Genomic DNA, 19,351 nt, shown 5'->3' with positions numbered 1-19,351 from the left:
TGGGATGTCTGTGGTGGAGGAAACTTGTAAAATCTAGGATGAAATTGTTCCAAATGAAAGCATTACTTGGGTGGTGGGCTGTATGGTGTTTGGGGAGAACATTGGTTACATGTTCACGGTGCCCGCTATAACCTGAAATGTCATTGGAGGGAGAGCTTTTGGTGGCTCCACAGCACTGTGGGTTAGAGCTGTGTGGAAGTGGGAGCCTTTCTATGGAAGTGGGCAGCCCAACCACATGCACACATAAATATTTTCACTTTTATTAGATAGATAGATAGATAGATAGATAGATAGATTAAATATGCTTTAACTCTGAGGACTATTGTTAATAAGTGGCCTTTTAGTGATAAGATTGGCTCTTGGTCAATATCAAGGTATTTTGATTTGTTTCAGAGCAAGGCATCTTGTAGCAAAGCCCCCACAAATCAGGCTTCATTTTTGTTAAAGAAACATGAAGTATAAATTGACTATGCACATAACCTGTGCTAGAACGGGTTTTTTTATTTCATAATGTTTAAATATTAAAAAATCTTTTTGTCTATTTTTTTGTGTGCTTGTTTTTTCCTCTTATGAGCCACCTTGTATTTAGGAATATGGCAGATAGATTTTTAAAACACTTATGTACATTTTGCTTTGTTGTAATTTGGTTTTTAAAATTTTAAAACATATTTGGAGAGGGGAGGAAAGCATTTACACATGTTAATGCCTCCCTTTGTAGAGCGATCATTGTCTTACTCTGATGAGTCTCGACTGTCAAATCTTCTTCGGAGGATTACTCGGGAAGATGACAGAGACCGAAGACTGGCGACTGTAAAGCAACTGAAAGAATTCATTCAGCAACCAGAGAACAAACTGGTGAAGTATCAAGTGTCTTCTGTTATCACCACATGAATACAGAGTTTCTTGTTGTGTAAATGGATCTGCCTAGAGAAGGTGTGGTTCACCATGCTGAGGTTTGGGTTAATGGATGTCAGTTTGCCAGATTTGTCATCAGTGTCGGAGCAGTTGCAGGGTTGATATGGGAACCTTGTATATATGTTCTCTTCCAGTTTAAATACAAAGGAAGAAGCCAGTACAAGCAGTCCCAAAGTTACGAACAAAATGGGTTTTTAAGTTGAATTTGTATATTAGAGCAGATACTTTTTAAAGTGTAATTCCAGGCCAAAACATATCCTTTCTAGTGTTGGACAGCATAGGGAAGGTTTAACACCCCTGTGGTGTTTATTTTCTTGTCTATGTCTCTGCTCAAAAGACTTTTTGTCGCTGTGAGAATTGGATTTTGAAAAATTTGTCTTGTGGGAACAAGGATTGGTGATAAAGTTTCAGTGGAGACCCCTATGTCCCATGACAACTCTTTCAGAAATGAATTTTTCTTCTGAGAGGTAGATAAGATTTCTCTCACTTCCTACTGCCTCACCCCCATTCTTAACTATGAGTCGTCTGTAAGTCATATGTTTATAACTCGGGGACTGCTTGTACACCCCCACCCACTACCTTTCCCTTTCTAATGAGTCTTGGTCCTTTGTTCAGGCTGTAGTTGTAGAAGTGGCTCCTTGTTTGTCAAAGGGAAGAAACTGAGAAATGGGACTGGAGAATGATGCAATGTAGCAGCATCTTTGAGACAGTGTATCTGAAGACACAGATTGATATCTACACTAGCTCCTACTAAAATAAACTAATCTCAAAGCTGCTACCAGATTCTTCACTCTCCAACCATCATATGCTGAAACAGATCAATGTGCTTTGTCTTTGAAAACTACAACAAACTGAAGAAAGTTTTGAAGAGTGGCTGCTTAATTTGTCCTGAATGTGGTTGATTAAGAAGTTGGAAGTTTTGGGGGAACACATTCAGCATCACAGCTAATGGAAAGATTGCAAGATCACTGATCATTAGTATCACTGAACTTTAAGGAAGATCAGCAGCTTCACAGCTAATGGAAGAATCTGGTCGGGTTCTCTTTCTCCTTTTGTTATAAGTATCTCTGCTTAAAACAAGAATACTATAGATGCTTGCATTGGGGAAAGTACTCTTAGCAGTATATATAGGTAAAAACTAGAGACAGTACTCTCTAACTGTTACTAAGAACTGAAGGCATAGTTTAGGAACCGTCTCCATCATTCAAGGTTCCAAGTAGTTCCAAAAGGCTGAGAAGCTAACTGTCTTGCAATTGCTTGTTGGGACTAATTATTCTTAATATTAACAGTGCCAAGTATGCCTTCAAGCTATTTCATAAGTAAAGTAAATGTTGACCTCAAAGCCATTTGTCACCTGAAGGATATAGATTTATTTCTGTGACTTCCTTAGCTTGACAGGCTCGCGTCTCTCAAACAAAGTGTTCTTTCTTGCTCTCACCATCCCTCTCCATCATGTTAGCTCACTGAAGAACCTTCATAGGAATAAATAATAGAATGTCTCAATGGTTTCCTAGATATTATAGGACTCACTTCTGATAATTTATATATTAAATCTCTCCCTTTTTGGGATGGGCGGTCACAGGTGAAATAGAATAGCAGCATGTGATTACACTGTTAATGATAAGGCAACTTGAATTTAAACTGTAACAGAACTTTTCTAAAAGTGTATATGTTGACTATTTCAGGTACTGGTTAAGCAACTGGATAATATCCTGACTGCTATACATGATGTGCTTAATGAAAGGTAAGTTGGAATGACAAGTGTTTTCAGAGGTCACAAAGTGGCTAGATTGCATCTTCAGCCTGGGAGAGGAAGGCAGTGGACCAGCTAACATCTATTGTGCAACAGGAGCAGCAAAATGTAGTTAATCCAGAGTTTCTCAGCCAGGAATTTCTGGAATATTAGGTTTTCTTTGAGAGGCTGCATGCTTTAGATTTAATTAAAAGAATACAATATTTTTGAGGGGTAGATAATGCAGATTGAATAGCTCTTATCCGGAAATCTGAAAGGCTTCAAAATCATCCACAATGGTAACTGACATCATCACTTAACCAAGTTTCCTTCGTGCACAAAATTATTAAAAAATATTGTGTGCAAAATTACCTTCAGGTTGTTGTGGATACTGTATTCATGAAGCATAATTTCAAGTTTAGACTTGGGTCCCATCTCCGAAATATCTCATTATGCAAATGGAAATATTCTAAACTCCAGAAAAATCTAAAATCTACAAGACTTCTAGTTGCAACTATTTTTGGTAAGGGATATTCAACCTGTTATAATTTTTAATGCAGGAGTTCCTTGAAAGTTGAGAACTATTTTCAAGGTAAACGGAACCACATGTGGAGAGAGGAATCTTCTTTCATTTATTCATACCTTCAGTTCACCTACATTGCAGTTTTCCAGCTGTGGGTTCATGAAGCATGTTTTAGAGGGCTGCTGCAGCTTTGGTAGTGTGAGCAACTGGAAGGAACCCAGTGCACATTATGTAGTTCTGCATTTTTCTCAAAATAATGTCATTGGAGAGGGATAGCCAGATCATAGCCGTTCGTTTATTTATTTATTTATTGCCAGTAACTGAAATTTGTTAACATTTTCCCCTCCCATCATTGCAGTAGCAAATTGCTTCAGGAACTGAGACAGGAGGGAGCTTGCTGTCTTGGCCTTCTTTGTGCTTCTTTGAGCTATGAAGCGGAGAAGATCTTTAAATGGATTTTTAACAAATTTAGTTCATCCACTAAAGATGAAGTCAAGCTTCTTTATTTATGTGCAACTTACAAAGCATTGGAGACTGTGGGAGAGAAGAAAGCCTTTTCATCTGTAATGCAAGTAAGAACACAAATTGAACTGAATTTAGCTTTTCATATGCCAGATGATTTTAATGAACATGCTGTAGTGTAAATAAATAATATACCATAAAAATGGATTAAAACTGAATTTGAAATATTGTGTGTGCTTTCTTTCCGAAATGCATTTTATTCTACCAAGAATATGTTGTAACAATCCACTGTAACTGAGATATATTTTTTCTGAATCTCTAGAGTTTTCCAGTACTAGAAATAGACAAAATAGTAAAATTTAAAACTGATTTTGAAAGGTTCCTGTTTTCTTTCTGAGACAAAGAAGCCATCCACTAAATATTGGATCCAAATACATTTGATGCTGGAAGATATTGTTAAGGCTAAACTTGAGGTTGGAGTTTTATTTGTTGAGAATGCTAGATGATCATCTAGAAAGAAAAAATAGAAGAATTGTATATGGTCAGAGACGGAAGATTTCAGTTATCCCAATGCAAGAAGAATGGTTGATGAAAATCTGTAAAATAGCAGAAATGGACAGATTGACTATGCTGATTAAGAAAAATATATATCTTTGATTGACTTTAAGAAAGATTATGCCCTGTTCACCATCTTTTCATAATCATGATGGGAGCAATTATCAATTTTAGGATTAATGAATTACTAGTGTATTTCCTTAATTTGAAGTGTGATGACATTATTGTTTAAAAGGACTAGACTAATAATGGACATCAGCCATCAGTTTGAGAGTGTCACCATTTCTATAACTGCTCATCTCTTATTCATTTGATGCTTCTGAAACTGATGTCTAATTGAGAAGAAATGTGTTTCCTTGGGATTTAAATTGCATATTTGAAATAATTGTCTCCACGTCATTCCAAATATTATATTTGAAATAATTGTCTACACATCATTCAAAAGATTCAGGGTTAAAAGCTCTATCCACCCAACTCCTTTCAGAAAACCTTCTGATTGTGGAAGTATGTGCCTTATAAGTTTAGAATCAAAGTAGATCTGCCTAGAGCAGTTTTCTGTTTTTCAGCAGACTTTTCTGGACATATTTGTTAGTTCTCTGAGTGTTGGTTATGTAAAATTATAACCAAGTGCATATCCTTTTTAAAGCTCGTCATGACAAGCCTGCAGTCTATTCTAGAGAATGTGGATACGCCAGAATTGCTGTGTAAATGTGTCAAGTGCATCCTTCTCGTGTCCCGATGTTATCCTCACATATTCAGCACAAACTTTAGGGTAAGATCATTTGTCTCTCTTGTCATATCAGTATAAATACATTCTTAAGTACAGGTGGATTAATTTTTGTATTGCTTTTCAAGGACACAGTTGACATATTAGTTGGATGGCATATTGATCACACTCAGAAGCCTTCTTTGACACAGCAAGTGTCAGGTAAGTCTGGGAAAAATTATTTATTTATTTTGTGTAAAAAAGCATTGCATAAATAGGTATAAAACTAATAAAATAGAGGGAACACAAGTGACTAAATAATTTTAGACCAAAACCGGGCAACATGGACCACATTGTCTGTAGCTTGAAACATTTCTTTCTTTGTGCATGAGGCAGGGCATTATGGACAAGCATTGAGGTTGTTGTTCACAATATTTTTGTCAACTAAGGAAATTAAATAACCCTTTGGTCTTAATGTTTTAATTGTTCTGGCACTTTTACAGGTTGGTTACAGAGCCTGGAACCATTTTGGGTGGCTGACCTTGCATTTTCTACCACACTTCTGGGTCAGTTTCTAGAGGATATGGAAGCTTATGCTGAGGTAATAAATGTTCTGATATGACTATGATAGTTTTTCTTTTCTATATAAATTATGTGATATGCAGTGTAGTTGGAGAGGGTAGTGAATGTTGACACTGAGGTCTATATTGTTGCACATTAAAGTAACTTTCCCCCTGTCACCTCCCAGTTATACAAATCCTTCTTTACTACATCTGCTAAGATGTATTCTCTTTGAAGACCTAGCTAATAATAAATGTGTAAAAACGCAGAGAAAATATTTTGAAAAAAAAAGTAAAAAGTTGGGTTATGGGCGACTCTCTTTTAGAATGGAGAATAAATTGTTTTGTGTATTTAATCTGCATAACACCGTGTAGAACTAGAATTTTGGGAACATAAGAGGGGGTTCACATTACTGTCACATAAACTACTTTTGTGCTGTTCTATTTTATTTATGAATGCAGGATTCCTATCTGCTTTTGACATTTAGATTTTATTGAAAGAAACTAACTTGGGGACCCAGCATTGCCCGGGTTATTTGAAAAAGCCAGTTTCTAATTGTACAAAATGCATAAGGTTGTGAGTGAACTACAGCTGGCATCATGCCAGTTTAACCCCAAAAAACTCCATCGGTACTTAAAAATTGTTATGTTGGACAAGTTTGCTCTAGATGCATCATCAGTGGGGTTCAGTAGGTTGAGTTAGTCATGGGGGTTCTGTGTGCCAAGTCTGGTCCAGGTCTATCATCTGTGGAGATCACAGTTTCTTTGGTTAGGGGTGAACTACAACTCCCAGAAAGGAAGGTTCCGTTCCCTCCAAACCCCTCCAGTAATCAAATTTCGGCATATCAGGTATGTGTGCCAAGTTTGGTCCAGATCCATCAGTGTTTGGGTTCACAGTGCTCTCTGGATGTAGGTGAACTACAACTCCCCCAAATCAAGGTGAATTTTCCCCAAAGACCTCCAGTAGTTTTTGCTGGTCATGGAGCCTCTGTGCCAAGTTTGGTCCAATCCCATCTTTGGTGGAGTTCAGAGTGCTGATTGAGTCTAGGTGAACTATCAATCTTAGTACCTACAACTCCAAAATGCCCAGGCCAAGTCCCCTCAAAACACACCAGTATTCAAATTTGAGCATATTGGATGTGCATGATAAGTTTGATCCAGATCCATCGTTGTTTGAGTTCATAGTGTGCTCTGGATATAGGTGAACTACAACTACTATAAATAACCCCAAAGACCTCCAGTATGTTTTGTGTGCCAAGTTAGTTCCAGGTCCATCATTGGTAGAGTCCAGAGTGCTCTTAGATTACAGGTGAACTATACATCCCAGTACCTACAACACCTATAAATCATGGTGAATTCTCTCCAAACCTCTCTAGTATGTTCAGTTGCTGATAAATTCCTCTGTCTGCTGTGTGCCATAGAAAAGAATAGGAAAGGGTGGCAGTGGGTGGGGTCAAGCAAATTCCACACCAATTGAGAGAGTAAGAAACACTGGGATGTCTATGGTGGAGGTAACACATAAAATCTAGGATGGAATTGTCCTCGTATGAAAGCCTTCACTTGGGTGATGGTCAGTATGGTGTTTGTGGAGGACACTCGCAAGGGTTGTACACGCGCTCGCTATAACCTGCAGTGTCATTGGAGGGAAGGTATTTGGTGGCTCCTATAGGTGGGGATCATAGCTGTTTGTGGAAGTGAGAGCCTGTCTGTGAAAGTGGACACCCCAGCAACATACACACATACATATTTTCACTTCTATTATTTATATAAATGCAGGATTCCTATCTGCTTTTGTCATTTAGATTTTATTTAAAGAAATGGATGCAACAAAGTACACTGTCTGATATTATTTTTTTCTGAAATTTTGTTTCATGGCTCATTTGAGAGAAATGGGAATGCTCTTTTTATTATCTTTGTTTAATATCTCATTAAGTTTAAGTATAACTCTGTTTCTTTTTCTGTATCTAAAAGATTATACTGTAATACTGCAAAACATCCAGGACAATTTATTAAAACAAGAAAAAAAATGAAACAAAATATAAGTGTACTAAAGCAGTTGAAAAGTTCTGTGTTCATAACATTGTTGTCCCTATCACACTGATGTATCGTCGTATTCCTGAAAAGAATTTGAACACTTCTGAAGACTGAGTTTTATAGGTTGTGGTGGTGTAGAAATGTGATTTATATGTAAACACATTGCGGAGTTGCTAATTTGGATTCCTTGCATATTGCTATGTTTCTCCATGTAGGACCTTGGCCATGTGGCATCTGGAGAATCGGTCGATGAAGACATCCCTCCTCCTTCTGTTTCTCTGCCCAAATTAGCCGCACTGCTTCGTGTTTTCAGTACTGTGGTGAGGAGCATCGGGGAGCGATTCAGTCCCATTCGAGGACCACCCATCACTGAAGCCTATGTAACTGATGTGAGCTGCCTCGTTTGTTTTATAGTATTTGTGGCTTTGATTGGTACATTAATGGGAGTGAATGTCAACATGTCATTATAATGAACTTGTACTTTAATTCACAGCAGTACATGTGTTGTATTATTACTACGTGTTATTTGAACCAGGATTGGGTGGTCATTCTTCTTCATTTAAGAGGTAGTTTCTTTTAAAAAGAAAAGATTAGTTAGTCCCTGAAATTACAAATGCAGTGTTTCCTTTCTTCAGTAACCATAGTAATTACTGTCCACTTTCAACTGTTCTTAAGGATTAGTGCCAATCTCTTTGGATTTTAGCACCAAAACTTTTCTTTTGGTGCAAAAGCATTGCATGTCACTCCCTGTTGCCCTTGAGGGATTAGACTGTATTTCTCATATTTGGCCTCTAAACACACGACTCTTATGAATGAGAACATAATTTGAATGCTTCCCAGGGGCCCTTCAAAGTGAATTTTATCTATATTATATAGTCTATATTTCAAGTCTCACGATCCTAAATATGCCCTCTTTTCAGATATCCTTTCACGAGGTAGTAAAAACCTTTCTGTCAAAAACACTCACAGAATAACCTTCAGTAGACTGCGTGACATGTGAAATCACAATAACTGAATGTCATGTCAGATTAAAAAATTGCTGTTCTTAGTTTCTTCAGCATAAGAAGAAAAATGTATTTCTTCTATGGAACATACTGCATCCAGAAGTATTTATAATCCCATTAATTTTAGCAGGGATCCAGTGATATATGTCTAATTGGTCCTGTTCCTTCTGTCGGAATTGGCAGTTTCTCTAGAAATCCCTTCATATGCCATAAAAGCTTGTTCTTAGAATGGTGAGAAATACTCCCACATTACGGAAGCTGACAAAGAGGGGAAGGAAATTCTCACTTTTATCAGTGCTGGGGTCTGAACTGTATTGAAATTTTCTCCAAGATACATACATGTTTACATTTTCTGTTTAAAATGGGTGGGAAATGTCATTGTCCCTGACTCTGATTACATTTTGCCTTGGGTTTTTTTTTATTCTTCCAAACTATTCTGTGTGTTCGATACACAGTGAACATTTAAATAATGTTATTACTTGCCAAGATCCTGCATCAAGCAAACGTCATTCTGCCTGTGCAGTTCCGTGTGGCTCACACCCTTTGCCCAGCTTGTTGGTCAAGTCTTGAAAATATCTCATTGCTACTTATTATTATTATTATTATTATTATTATTATTATTATTATGTACCACTTTTTCAAAGCAGAAAACAGAAATAAAAATAGCACAATATATCATTTAAACCAAGACTATAAACATTTAAACAGAATTAAATGTAGTACTATTTTAAAATAAATAAATAACAACATTTGAAAATGTTCTTTTCCTGCTTTGAAAGTGTTATTTCCTGTTTAATTCTGTGGTCCTTACTTTAAAAGGAGGTTTTCTACTCCAGAAACTTGGTTTTGTGGCTGCCACAAACTGCTGAATTGTTTGAGTCTCTGAGATCTTTGTTGAAAGACTATAGCAAAATGTGTTGCAGGATGCAAAGACAGAGTTTTGCAGTTTCATAATTTTTTTTCATGTTTTATGATAGAACCAATTAGGAAAGGACACTTATAACCCAGGAACAAAAATTATGTTAAATAGTGTTATTAAAACGGTTAAAAGCATTCAAACCAATTTTAACGAGGAGTGGAAAAATGGGAGACCAATTGTATAATAAAGAGGTTGTTAGATTTCTGCTTGAGAAGGCAGAAGAAATGAAACGGCACTCACAGATGGAGTCTACCCATTGTCTTCTTTCTTCCTGGAGCCAAAATCAGCCACGTCTTCATTGTCCAAATTGCCTTCCCAATCCCTTTTCACTAGTGACCCACCTTGGTGGTTGGGAGCTGCTTGGGAGGGGGAGATTTGGCATAAGAAATAAAAGAATCCATCCAAAAAGAGACCTGTCCACTTGTAAGCCACACTTAGGATACACAAGTATGCTGCTAACAGTTTGGCGCCCACTTTTATAGGTGTAACGTGATCAGAATGGTGCCAGAATGGTTTGTCATTTTTGGCTGAGTTTTTTATTTATCGTGTCAGAATCGAATTGACAGTTCAGTTATAATATATTTTAAAACACAAACAAAGTTAAAAACTTGCAATTATGTTAAATATTATTTGACCAGAAACAGACCACTTGTAGTGCCTCTAGTGTTGTAGTGAGAAGGTCCTCCATTGTGCATGTGTCAGGGCTCAGGCAGCATTGTAATAAGTGGTCTGTTGTTTGCTCTTCTCTGCACTCGCATGTCGTGAACTCCACTTTTTAGCCTCATTTCTTAAAGTTGGCTCTGCATCTTGTGGTGCCAAAGCGCAGCCTATTCAGCGCCTTCCAGGTCGCCCAATCTTCTGTGTGCTGAGTTGAAAGGGATACAACACACCAGTGTTTCGGCTCAATGAGATTGTTTCACCTTTTTTTTCCAGGTTCTGTACAGGGTCATGAGATGTGTGACAGCGGCGAACCAAGTTTTCTTTTCTGAAGCTGTCTTGACGGCTGCCAATGAGTGTGTGGGCGTCCTCCTTGGTAGCCTGGATCCCAGTATGGCCATACACTGTGACATGGTCATCACCTATGGATTAGAACAGCTGGAAAATTGTCAGATTTGTGGTACTGATTATATCATCTCGGTGCTGAACTTATTGATGCTGGTACATATAACTCTAATAATATCTGGATTTATTTATATCATTCTGTGTGTTCATTTTTAGGACCTGAGAAAAAAAATTAGGTTCTATTTTGAGATATGAGATTTTAAAATAAGATAGATTAAATAGATGATGTCCAGAGAAGGGTGACTAAAATGATCAAGGGTCAGGAGAACAAGCCCTATGATGAGCGGCTTAAAGTACTGGGAATGTTTAGCCTGCAGAAGAGAAGGCTGAGAGGAGACATGATGACAGCATGTATCAAGATGTGAGGGGAAGTTGTAAGGAGACGGGAGCAAGCTTGTTTTCTGCTGCCTTGGAGACTAGGACACAATGAAACAATGGCTTCAAATTACAGGAAAGGAGATTCCACCTGAACATGAGGAAGAACTTCCTAACTCTGAGAGCTGTTCAGTCGTGGAACTCTCTGCCTCGGAGTGTGGTGGAGGCTCCTCCTTTGGAGGCTTTTAAACAGAGGCTGGATGACCACCTATCAGGGGTGCTTTGAATATGATTTTCCTGCTTCTTGGCAGAGTGGAGTTGGACTGGGTGGCCCACAAGGTCTCTTCCAACTCTATAATTCTATGAAATAGCTTAGGCTATATTCCAGAAATCTAAGAATTACTAACAGTAGACAGGTAGGGGGCATATGTTAATATCCTAGCGGTGTTAAATTGCTTTGGCAAGAGCTGTTAGCTAGGGAGTAGTCCAGAAATCTACTATCAAACTATTTTTTTAGTTCACTATATACATGTTTCTAATTTATTCTATGCTAGTAATCCCACATCTGTTGCAGCTATATACTAATAGATGCTTTATAGGACAGTTGTCAGAGTCTTTCAAGATAATAATTTTGAACCAAATGTTTGCTAAATGAATGTATACTGACATATGCCTTTCTGTTTAGATTGTTGAACAAATAAATACAAAGCTCCCATCACAATTTATAGAGAAATTATTTGTACCTCAGTCTAAGTTACTTGTTCTCCGCTATCACAAGGAAAAAGAGGTGAGCAGAAAAATTATCATACCATATTGATCTAAATAACTTTTAAATGTATGCTTTCTTAATTGCCAGTATGTCATTGGGAGTTAACGGTTGTGCTAAGTGCAGACTTTTGCAATCTTTATGTTAGTGCCATTGACTTTTCTGTTTTCAAGGTTGTTGCGTCAGCGCATGGGGTATATCAAGCCGTGTTGAGCTTAAAGAACATCCCTGTTTTGGAAACAGCCTACAAGTTGATTCTCGGAGAAATGGCCTGTGCCTTGAACAGTCTTCTTTGCAGCCTGCAACTTCCAGAGGCGTGTTCTGAAATCTTGCATGATGCTTTCAAAAACCACGTATTTGAAGTGTCTAATGCAAAATTTGTGGTTATATTTGACCTCAGTGCTCTGACTACTATTGGAAATGCAAAAAACTCATTGATTGGAGTGAGTATCTCATTTTAGAGCTCACATGTATAGTGTTTTTAGATCTTGGCATCTGCTCAAAATTTCCAAACTTTAGTATGAAAAGCCTAATTACGTTGGTCTTGTTTATTAGTAAACTGTTTGGTTTGCCTGAAGTAAATAATAGTTAATATTTGAGAATCATGGACAAAACGACAGTTTTAATTTGCTGGATACCAGAAAAAAGTTGAAATATTTATTTCCTATGGAGTATAGAGGAGCAACATTTCTATACTCCATGTGTGTATCATTGAGGGAAGTGGCAAATATGTGTAGTAGGGCATCCCACTTAACCATCAAATAGATATAGTTTTGTGTTGTCGAAGGCTTTCATGGCTGGAATCACTGGGTTGCTGTGTTTTCCAGGCTGTTTGGCCATATTCCAGAAGCATTCTCTCCTGACATTTTACCCACATCTATGACAGGCATCCTCAGAGGTTGTGAGGTCTGTTGGAAACTAGGCAAGTGGGGTTTATATATCTGGAATAATGCCCAGGGTGGGAGAAAAAAACTTGTCTGCTTGAGGCAAGTGTGAATGTCACAATAAGCCACCTTGATTAGCACTGAATGGCACTTCAACTTTAAAGTCTGGCTGCTTACTGCCTGGGAAAATCCTTTTTGTGGAGGTATTAGCTTGCCCTAATTGTTTCCTGTCTGTAATTCCACTGTTTTTTAAGTGTTGAATGACTGTGAGCAAAAAAGTAGGTATTTTCACCCTTATTTTCCCCTTTAATCTCTTGTCCCTTTCTTTTACTTTGAATCCTATCTGTGAGAAATGCCTTCACATATGGCTTGTGTCTTAGCCATTTATGTCTAGTATTTGTCATTAGGCAACAGTTATAAGAAGTCATAACAGTTTGCTAAAATGAGGTAGAACTGCTAGGAAAAGGACTTCCATAAACGTTTTTTTGTAATTACTTTGTTTTGGCAGATGTGGGCTCTTTCTCCAACGGTGTTTGCATTGCTCAGCAAGAACTTGATGGTTGCACACAATGATATCGCTGTTCACTTTCCTGCCGTCCAGTATGCAGTGCTCTACACTCTCTATTCACATTGCACCAGGTGTGAAGGTGTTCATTATATGTAATGTTGATGAGAAAAGAGCATCTGTCTGTCTGTCTGTCTGTCTCAGTTTGGGAACTATTGGGACCGGGCATAGCACAGGAGGCTAAACCACTGTGCTGCAGAAAAATCCTGCAGATTGGAAGGTCAGCCCCCCCCCCCCCCCAATGGCCTGAGTTGAGCAAAGCCTCCAAGATGCCTGAAATAAGATGGGAAAATCTGCCTTCACTTCTGTTTGTGATGTGTGTCCTTTGTTAATTGTTCAGTCAGCATTGCATGTTTGCTGTATGTATGTTCTCTAAAGCCACTCTGAGTCCCCTTCGGGGTGAAATAGGCAGAGTATAAATAATGTAAATAAATAAATAATATTGTCCTTTGGTATCCTAGTTGAACTACTTGCTTATAACATAGAAAATCCTGTTTGTCATTTTAAACGTTAGCACATTGGCAAGTCCTTCCTGTATTTGTAACACAGTCAGTACCATTGTCTCCATAATTTTTAGTGAACCATTACATATTAATTTCTATACATTATTTCTTATCTGCCTTTGAAATGAGAGCTCCAAACAAAAGGGCTGCTGTGTCTTCTGCATCCACAGATTGCATTTTAAGGTTCATCCATAGGAGATGGGGAACAAGATAATAAATCTTTTGGGACATGTTGCTGCTTTTCTTAAAAGTGAAAACAAAGAAGAGGATTTTGTTTAGTGAGAATGGAAAAAGGCAAAGTAAAGTCAAAGCTGTGATGAAAGGAATTTAGGGTCCTTAGTATTGTTTCAAAATTTTCATTGTTAAACTTTATTGCCTGAATGGCAGTGAGTGGTAATCTGCTTTCTGGCTATCTCCTGCAGACAGAAAATTAATTGATAATGCCTGCTCCTTCTCTTCGTTTATGATAATAGTATGACTAAAATAAATTGTGCATTGATCTGCAGGCATGACCACTTCATCTCAAGCAGCCTTAGCTCCTCGTCTCCTTCCTTGTTTGACGGAGCTGTCATTAGCACTGTAACAACAGCTACAAAGAAGCATTTCTCTATCATACTAAATCTCTTGGGACTTTTGCTTAAGAAGGATAACCTTACACATGATACCAGGTAATTCGAGGTTTCTTCCATTATAAAGAGAATTTCATACATCTGTGTTTCTCATAACATGACATGGCATTATTTCGCTTTCCAAACATATTTCTTTTTATAGAGAAACTACACTTGGCTCATTAGAATTTGCATGCCAGTATATATGTGTATGGTTGTAGTCCTAATTCATGAGTAACACATGACTGCTATTTTTTTCTGATTCAAAGGGAGATATGTGGGCATTACGAGGTGAAGTCATCTCCTGGATATTTGTAATGTTTGTGTTTAGTAGTTCACCTTGTCTACCATATGTAAATGTAAAAAAGCTTTAGTGAATGTGTCATTTGTAATGTAAATAAAAGTATGTAACTTACATGTATAATGGAAATATCCATGTCTAGGAAGCTGTTAATGACCTGGGCTTTGGAAGTGGCTGTACTAATGAAGAAATCAGAAACCTATGCACCATTGTTCTCCCTCCCATCCTTTCACAAGTTTTGCAAAGGACTTCTAGCAAACAGTAAGTTTTATAATTTTCTCTCTTTATTCTTCTTGAGACTTAGCCTGGCACAATAAAATAGCCTGTTCTAAATATAGTGAGTGAGAGAATGTGTATAAACATATTAGCTTAGATCAGTGGTTCTCGACCTGTGGGTCCCCAGGTGTTTTAGCCTTCAACTCTCAAAAATCCCAGCCAGTTTAACAACTTTTAGGATTTCTGGGAGTTAAAGGCCAAAACGTCTGGGGACCCACAGGTTGAGAACCACTGGCTTAGATACAGGAGAGTGGAATAGCAAATTCAAAGAACCATTACATTTATTACCCTGAGCCTTATAGGAGTTTGTTTATTGTTCTAATTACATCTATTTCACATTACACAAAGGCTGATGTTTCAAAAACAGTTTATGACACAGTACATTCAAAGAATAATATGGAATTCTTTTAACTCTGAACAAGTTATTAGCCTGACTTTTAAGTTCCCTGGGCCTCAGGGCAAATTTATGTTGGTAGTACATAAGAATTAGCATTTTTATATTGGCTTTCCTTTACCTTTGTGCAAAGGGCTTCAGTTGTAGGTATTATTTACGATGGTCACTGTGTGGATATAAGGAATAAAAACTGTAAATTTTCTTATATTTATCTTTCTTGAAATAATTAAAGCTACATTATATTAGTGAAAAATAATACTGTTTCCTTGTTACCAGCTCTCCTGGAAGATGTCAATATTTGTCTTCAGGCATGTAGTAGTTTACATGCATTGTCACCTTCTCTTCCAGATGACTTGTTACAGAGGTATGTTGTTAATGCTCTCTAGTTTCAAGACAAAAATGCCATAGTCAAATTTGTGCATGTCCCTTATTTATTTCTTTTCTCTAATTTGTTGCAGATGTGTGGATGTATGTCGCGTTCAGCTGGTTCACAGTGGTGCTCGCGTAAGGCAAGCTTTTGGAAAACTGTTGAAGTCTATTCCTTTAGATGTAGTATTAAGGTAAGAATCTTGGTTGTATTTTAAGGAATGAAGTGAATTTTTGGAATGAGGGCATCAGGAAGTTTTTTGTCTAATTCTTATTACATGCTAACCAAATACTGTACTTAAGATACTGTAACTTATTTTCAGAATGTTATTCTTCAGTGTTGACCATTTCAAAGCATAAATTGAGGCATTGGAGGCAGTGGTGGGATAGCATGTCTGTTGTTGGTTAGGTTGCCATGGGAGTTGTTTCAGGTTACTAGTGCCCTCTTGACAACTCTGGGATGAGACAGGGCAGTAGGCCAGGATTTTTTCCCCTTAGCATTGCCTCTTGCCACATTATGGATGTATCTTACTCTGTTATAGATGTATTTTATTGTGAGTATGCTAAACTGGAATGCTACTGTGGGTGAAAGAAGGAGTTGAGAGTTACCTGGATCTGTTGTAGGCTTGTGTGTGTATGATAGATGAAAGATGCTTTAGCTTGTGTTTCTGTGAAAAGCCTCACCCCAATCCACATATTTCTCCTTCAACAGCAACCACCACCACACAGAAATACAAGAGATTTCTTTAGCAATAAGAAGTCATATGAGCAAGGCTCCAAGCAATACATTTCACCCACAAGACTTTTCTGATATCATTAGTTTTATCTTGTATGGAACCTCTCACAGAACAGGGTAAGGATTTATGGATCCATTCACAGATTTGAAAGGTTGAATACAAAAGATACTTTTGTCAGCTTTCCCTTGCTGCTAGTCATATTAACTTGTTGAAAAAAGAATTCTTCCGACCCTGAAACAGCTTGGAGTTGCCCAGAACTTAGCAAAAGTGGCTATATGTGCAATGTGCAATGACTTTTGGAATGGCCCTGGATTATGATTGTGGATGGCATGATTTTTAATAGTGATTGAAATGTTTTATATGTTTTTAATGTGCATTTAATTTTAATTTTAAATCTTTAACTTAATGTATTTTAACTGTTTGTTTTTCAAAGGCATTGAATAGATGCCATATGTTGAGTTCTCTTCAGGGTAGAGAAAGGTGGGATACAAATGGAGTAAATAAATAATAAATAAATATATTCCTCAAAAATACCAGTCTTTCCCCCAGTCTTCAGTAGTTGCCCACCCCATCTATAAGATATGTAAGAGGCATTTTAAATAAATAGATTGGAGGCCACAGCAACATAGATGTAGTTCTTCATGTCTTGGCAGTTTCCTGCTAAACTATAAGTTACAGTTATACCTGAACGCAGCCAATTGTACATAGACCAGAGTTTGTCTACATAAGTAATAGTTTAGGGCATGTTATTATATTATTATACTACTCACCCCTATGACTCTCAGTGGAGTATTTCTCAGATATTAGCAGTTATCTTTTTATCTTAATATCTGATCTTAATTGCAGGAAGGAGAGCTGGCTAGAAAGGCTATTTTACAGTTGTCAAAGACTGGATAAAAGTGACCAACCAAGTATTCCACGCAATTTGTTGAAAACGGAAGCAGTCCTCTGGCAGTGGGCTGTCTGGGAAGCAGCCCAGTTTACTGTCCTTTCAAAGTTAAGGACACCACTAGGCAGAGCTCAGGACACATTCCAGACGATTGAAGGTAATATCAAAGACCGTGTTGGGAGGGGAGGTGGAAGTGTTTTGGTTTTTTTTTAAGTTTCAACATCATGGTGTAAAACTCCGAAATCTTGAATCCGTGGTAAAAAGTCTGTGTCTTTTCATTCACTTCTTTTATACATCACAAGGTGTAACAAAGCCCCTTCCATAATAGTTTACATTTTAAAAATGTATTCATGTTTGTTGGAATATAAGATCAAATTTGCTTTGAGGTGGGTAAGAGTTGACAGGATTCAAGCATATCAGTGCCTTTGTTTTGTATAAACTAAATTGTGGATGTATTCAATACTAGAGAAAAGAAGAGTGCAGAAACAGCTATCCTTATGCTACCTAATATATATATATCCTCCTTATTGCCTGTATGACAAGTAGAAAAAAAGTTAAACATTTGGAAAGAGCAATGGTATCACATATCATTGACACCAACAGTTTAATGCACTCACAAAATCAACAATTAGTGTTGTGTTGGATATAAAGGTGGCTTTTACAATATCAATAATATTTAAATCCTATGGAGTTTTGGAGTTTGGCATCAAATGTATGTGGACAACATCCAACGCTATTCCACTCAAAGCCAAGGATGCCGTCCTGGTTCTAAACCAGTGCCTGTCATCAGTAATGGACTGGATGAAGGCTTACAAGTTGAAATTAAATCCTGACAAGACAGAGGTACTCCTGGTCAGTCGGAAGGCAGATCAGGGTATAGGGTTACAGCCTGTCCTGGATGGGGTTACACTCCCTCTGAAGGCGCAGGTTCACAGTTTGGGGGTGATCCTGGATTCATCGCTGACCCTGGAACTTCAGGTGTCGGTGATGGACAGGAGCGCCTTTGCATGATTAAAACTTGCGTGCCAGTCGCACCCGTACTTTGAGATGTCAGACTTGGCCACGGTAGTCCACACCTTAGTCACATCTTATCTGGACTACTGCAACACTCTCCATGTGGGGCTGCCTTTGAGGATAGTTCAGAAGCTTCTGTTAGTTCAGAAATCAGCAGCCAGTTTATTAACTTGAGCACTATATAGAGAGAGAACAACTCCCCTTCTGTGGCAGCTCCACTTCCGGGCTAAATGCAAAGTGCTAGTTATTACCTATAAATCCCTAAATGGTTTGGGTCCAAGCTATTTGACTAATCGCATCTCTGCATATAAACCACCCCAGGTGCTGCGGTCAGCAGAGGAGGCCCTGCTCTCGGTTCCACCCCCTTCTCAAGCACAGTTGGTGGGAACGAGAGAGAGTGCTTTTTCTGTGATCGCCCCTCATCTCTGGAACTCCCTCACCAAAGAAATAAAAACTGCCTCCTCTCTCCTCTCCTTTAAAAAAACCTTTTAAAACCCATCTTTGCACTTTAGACTGTGGAGTGGAGGAGGACTAGAACATCCTAATATACAACCTCGTTGGATGCTGGAAACCCATCCTGGCTCTGTTGATGGCTGTAAACCATCTTATACTTTAATGCACTTTTGTGGTCATATTTTATTATGAAGTAAAAGTGTTTTATGATATTTTATTATGCTTTTTAACTAATTTTTAAATTTTGTTTCTCATTTACTTATTGGTTGGTTAGTATAAGTTTATATTGATGTTGTTTATTGGTTTGATTTGTTTTGTTTGTTTTCATTGTGGCATTGAATGTTTGCCACTTTTTTGTTTGGAAACTGCCCTGAGTCCCTTTGAGGAGATAGGGCGGGTTATAAATAAAGTTTATTGTTAAAATAATCATCATCATAATTCATTCATTCTTTAATACTGTACATGATCTTACATCAAATTTATGATGAAAACCATGACTAAAATCCAAGAGTACAGTAATATAATTGGGACTCTTTCTCGCCCTCTCTGGATCTTTATGGCAGTAAACCTACTCTGGAGAGTTTCCTGGCCTTCCTTCTAGAGCTGCATGTAGGATCTGTGTCGAATGCAGCAAGGATAGGCATTGCTGATCCTTTTAAAAACGGGTATCCAGTAGAAAAGTAAACATTGGGACCAAGACTCTTGTCTTAAACAAGCATTTCAAGGTTTCTTAAAAAGAGGAAAAGATCTTCATAGTGATGTGTGTGATGATGCTGCCAAAGGATATTTCTTCTGTTTCCTTCCCCCC

General features: G+C 37.8%; 1 protein-coding gene across 1 annotated transcript in view; it reads left to right on the top strand.

Annotated features, from left to right (window-relative positions):
• Positions 1 to 19,351, top strand: part of SMG1 (SMG1 nonsense mediated mRNA decay associated PI3K related kinase) — a 76,516-nt gene that overhangs the window by 9,074 nt on the left and 48,091 nt on the right. Inside the window, exons 4-20 of the mRNA XM_060786319.2 lie at positions 719 to 855; positions 2,601 to 2,659; positions 3,529 to 3,742; positions 4,834 to 4,959; positions 5,043 to 5,115; positions 5,397 to 5,494; positions 7,703 to 7,876; positions 10,344 to 10,568; positions 11,473 to 11,574; positions 11,727 to 11,996; positions 12,946 to 13,076; positions 14,012 to 14,173; positions 14,557 to 14,675; positions 15,361 to 15,448; positions 15,543 to 15,644; positions 16,163 to 16,303; positions 17,034 to 17,233. Coding sequence (XP_060642302.2) covers positions 719 to 855; positions 2,601 to 2,659; positions 3,529 to 3,742; positions 4,834 to 4,959; positions 5,043 to 5,115; positions 5,397 to 5,494; positions 7,703 to 7,876; positions 10,344 to 10,568; positions 11,473 to 11,574; positions 11,727 to 11,996; positions 12,946 to 13,076; positions 14,012 to 14,173; positions 14,557 to 14,675; positions 15,361 to 15,448; positions 15,543 to 15,644; positions 16,163 to 16,303; positions 17,034 to 17,233 — 2,421 coding nt within the window. The remainder of the gene's footprint in view (positions 1 to 718; positions 856 to 2,600; positions 2,660 to 3,528; positions 3,743 to 4,833; positions 4,960 to 5,042; positions 5,116 to 5,396; positions 5,495 to 7,702; positions 7,877 to 10,343; positions 10,569 to 11,472; positions 11,575 to 11,726; positions 11,997 to 12,945; positions 13,077 to 14,011; positions 14,174 to 14,556; positions 14,676 to 15,360; positions 15,449 to 15,542; positions 15,645 to 16,162; positions 16,304 to 17,033; positions 17,234 to 19,351) is intronic.

This window comes from Anolis sagrei, chromosome X (assembly GCF_037176765.1).
Source record: "Anolis sagrei isolate rAnoSag1 chromosome X, rAnoSag1.mat, whole genome shotgun sequence".
Taxonomy (NCBI): Eukaryota; Metazoa; Chordata; class Lepidosauria; order Squamata; family Dactyloidae; genus Anolis; species Anolis sagrei.
This window is presented reverse-complemented; position numbering and strand designations above follow the sequence as displayed.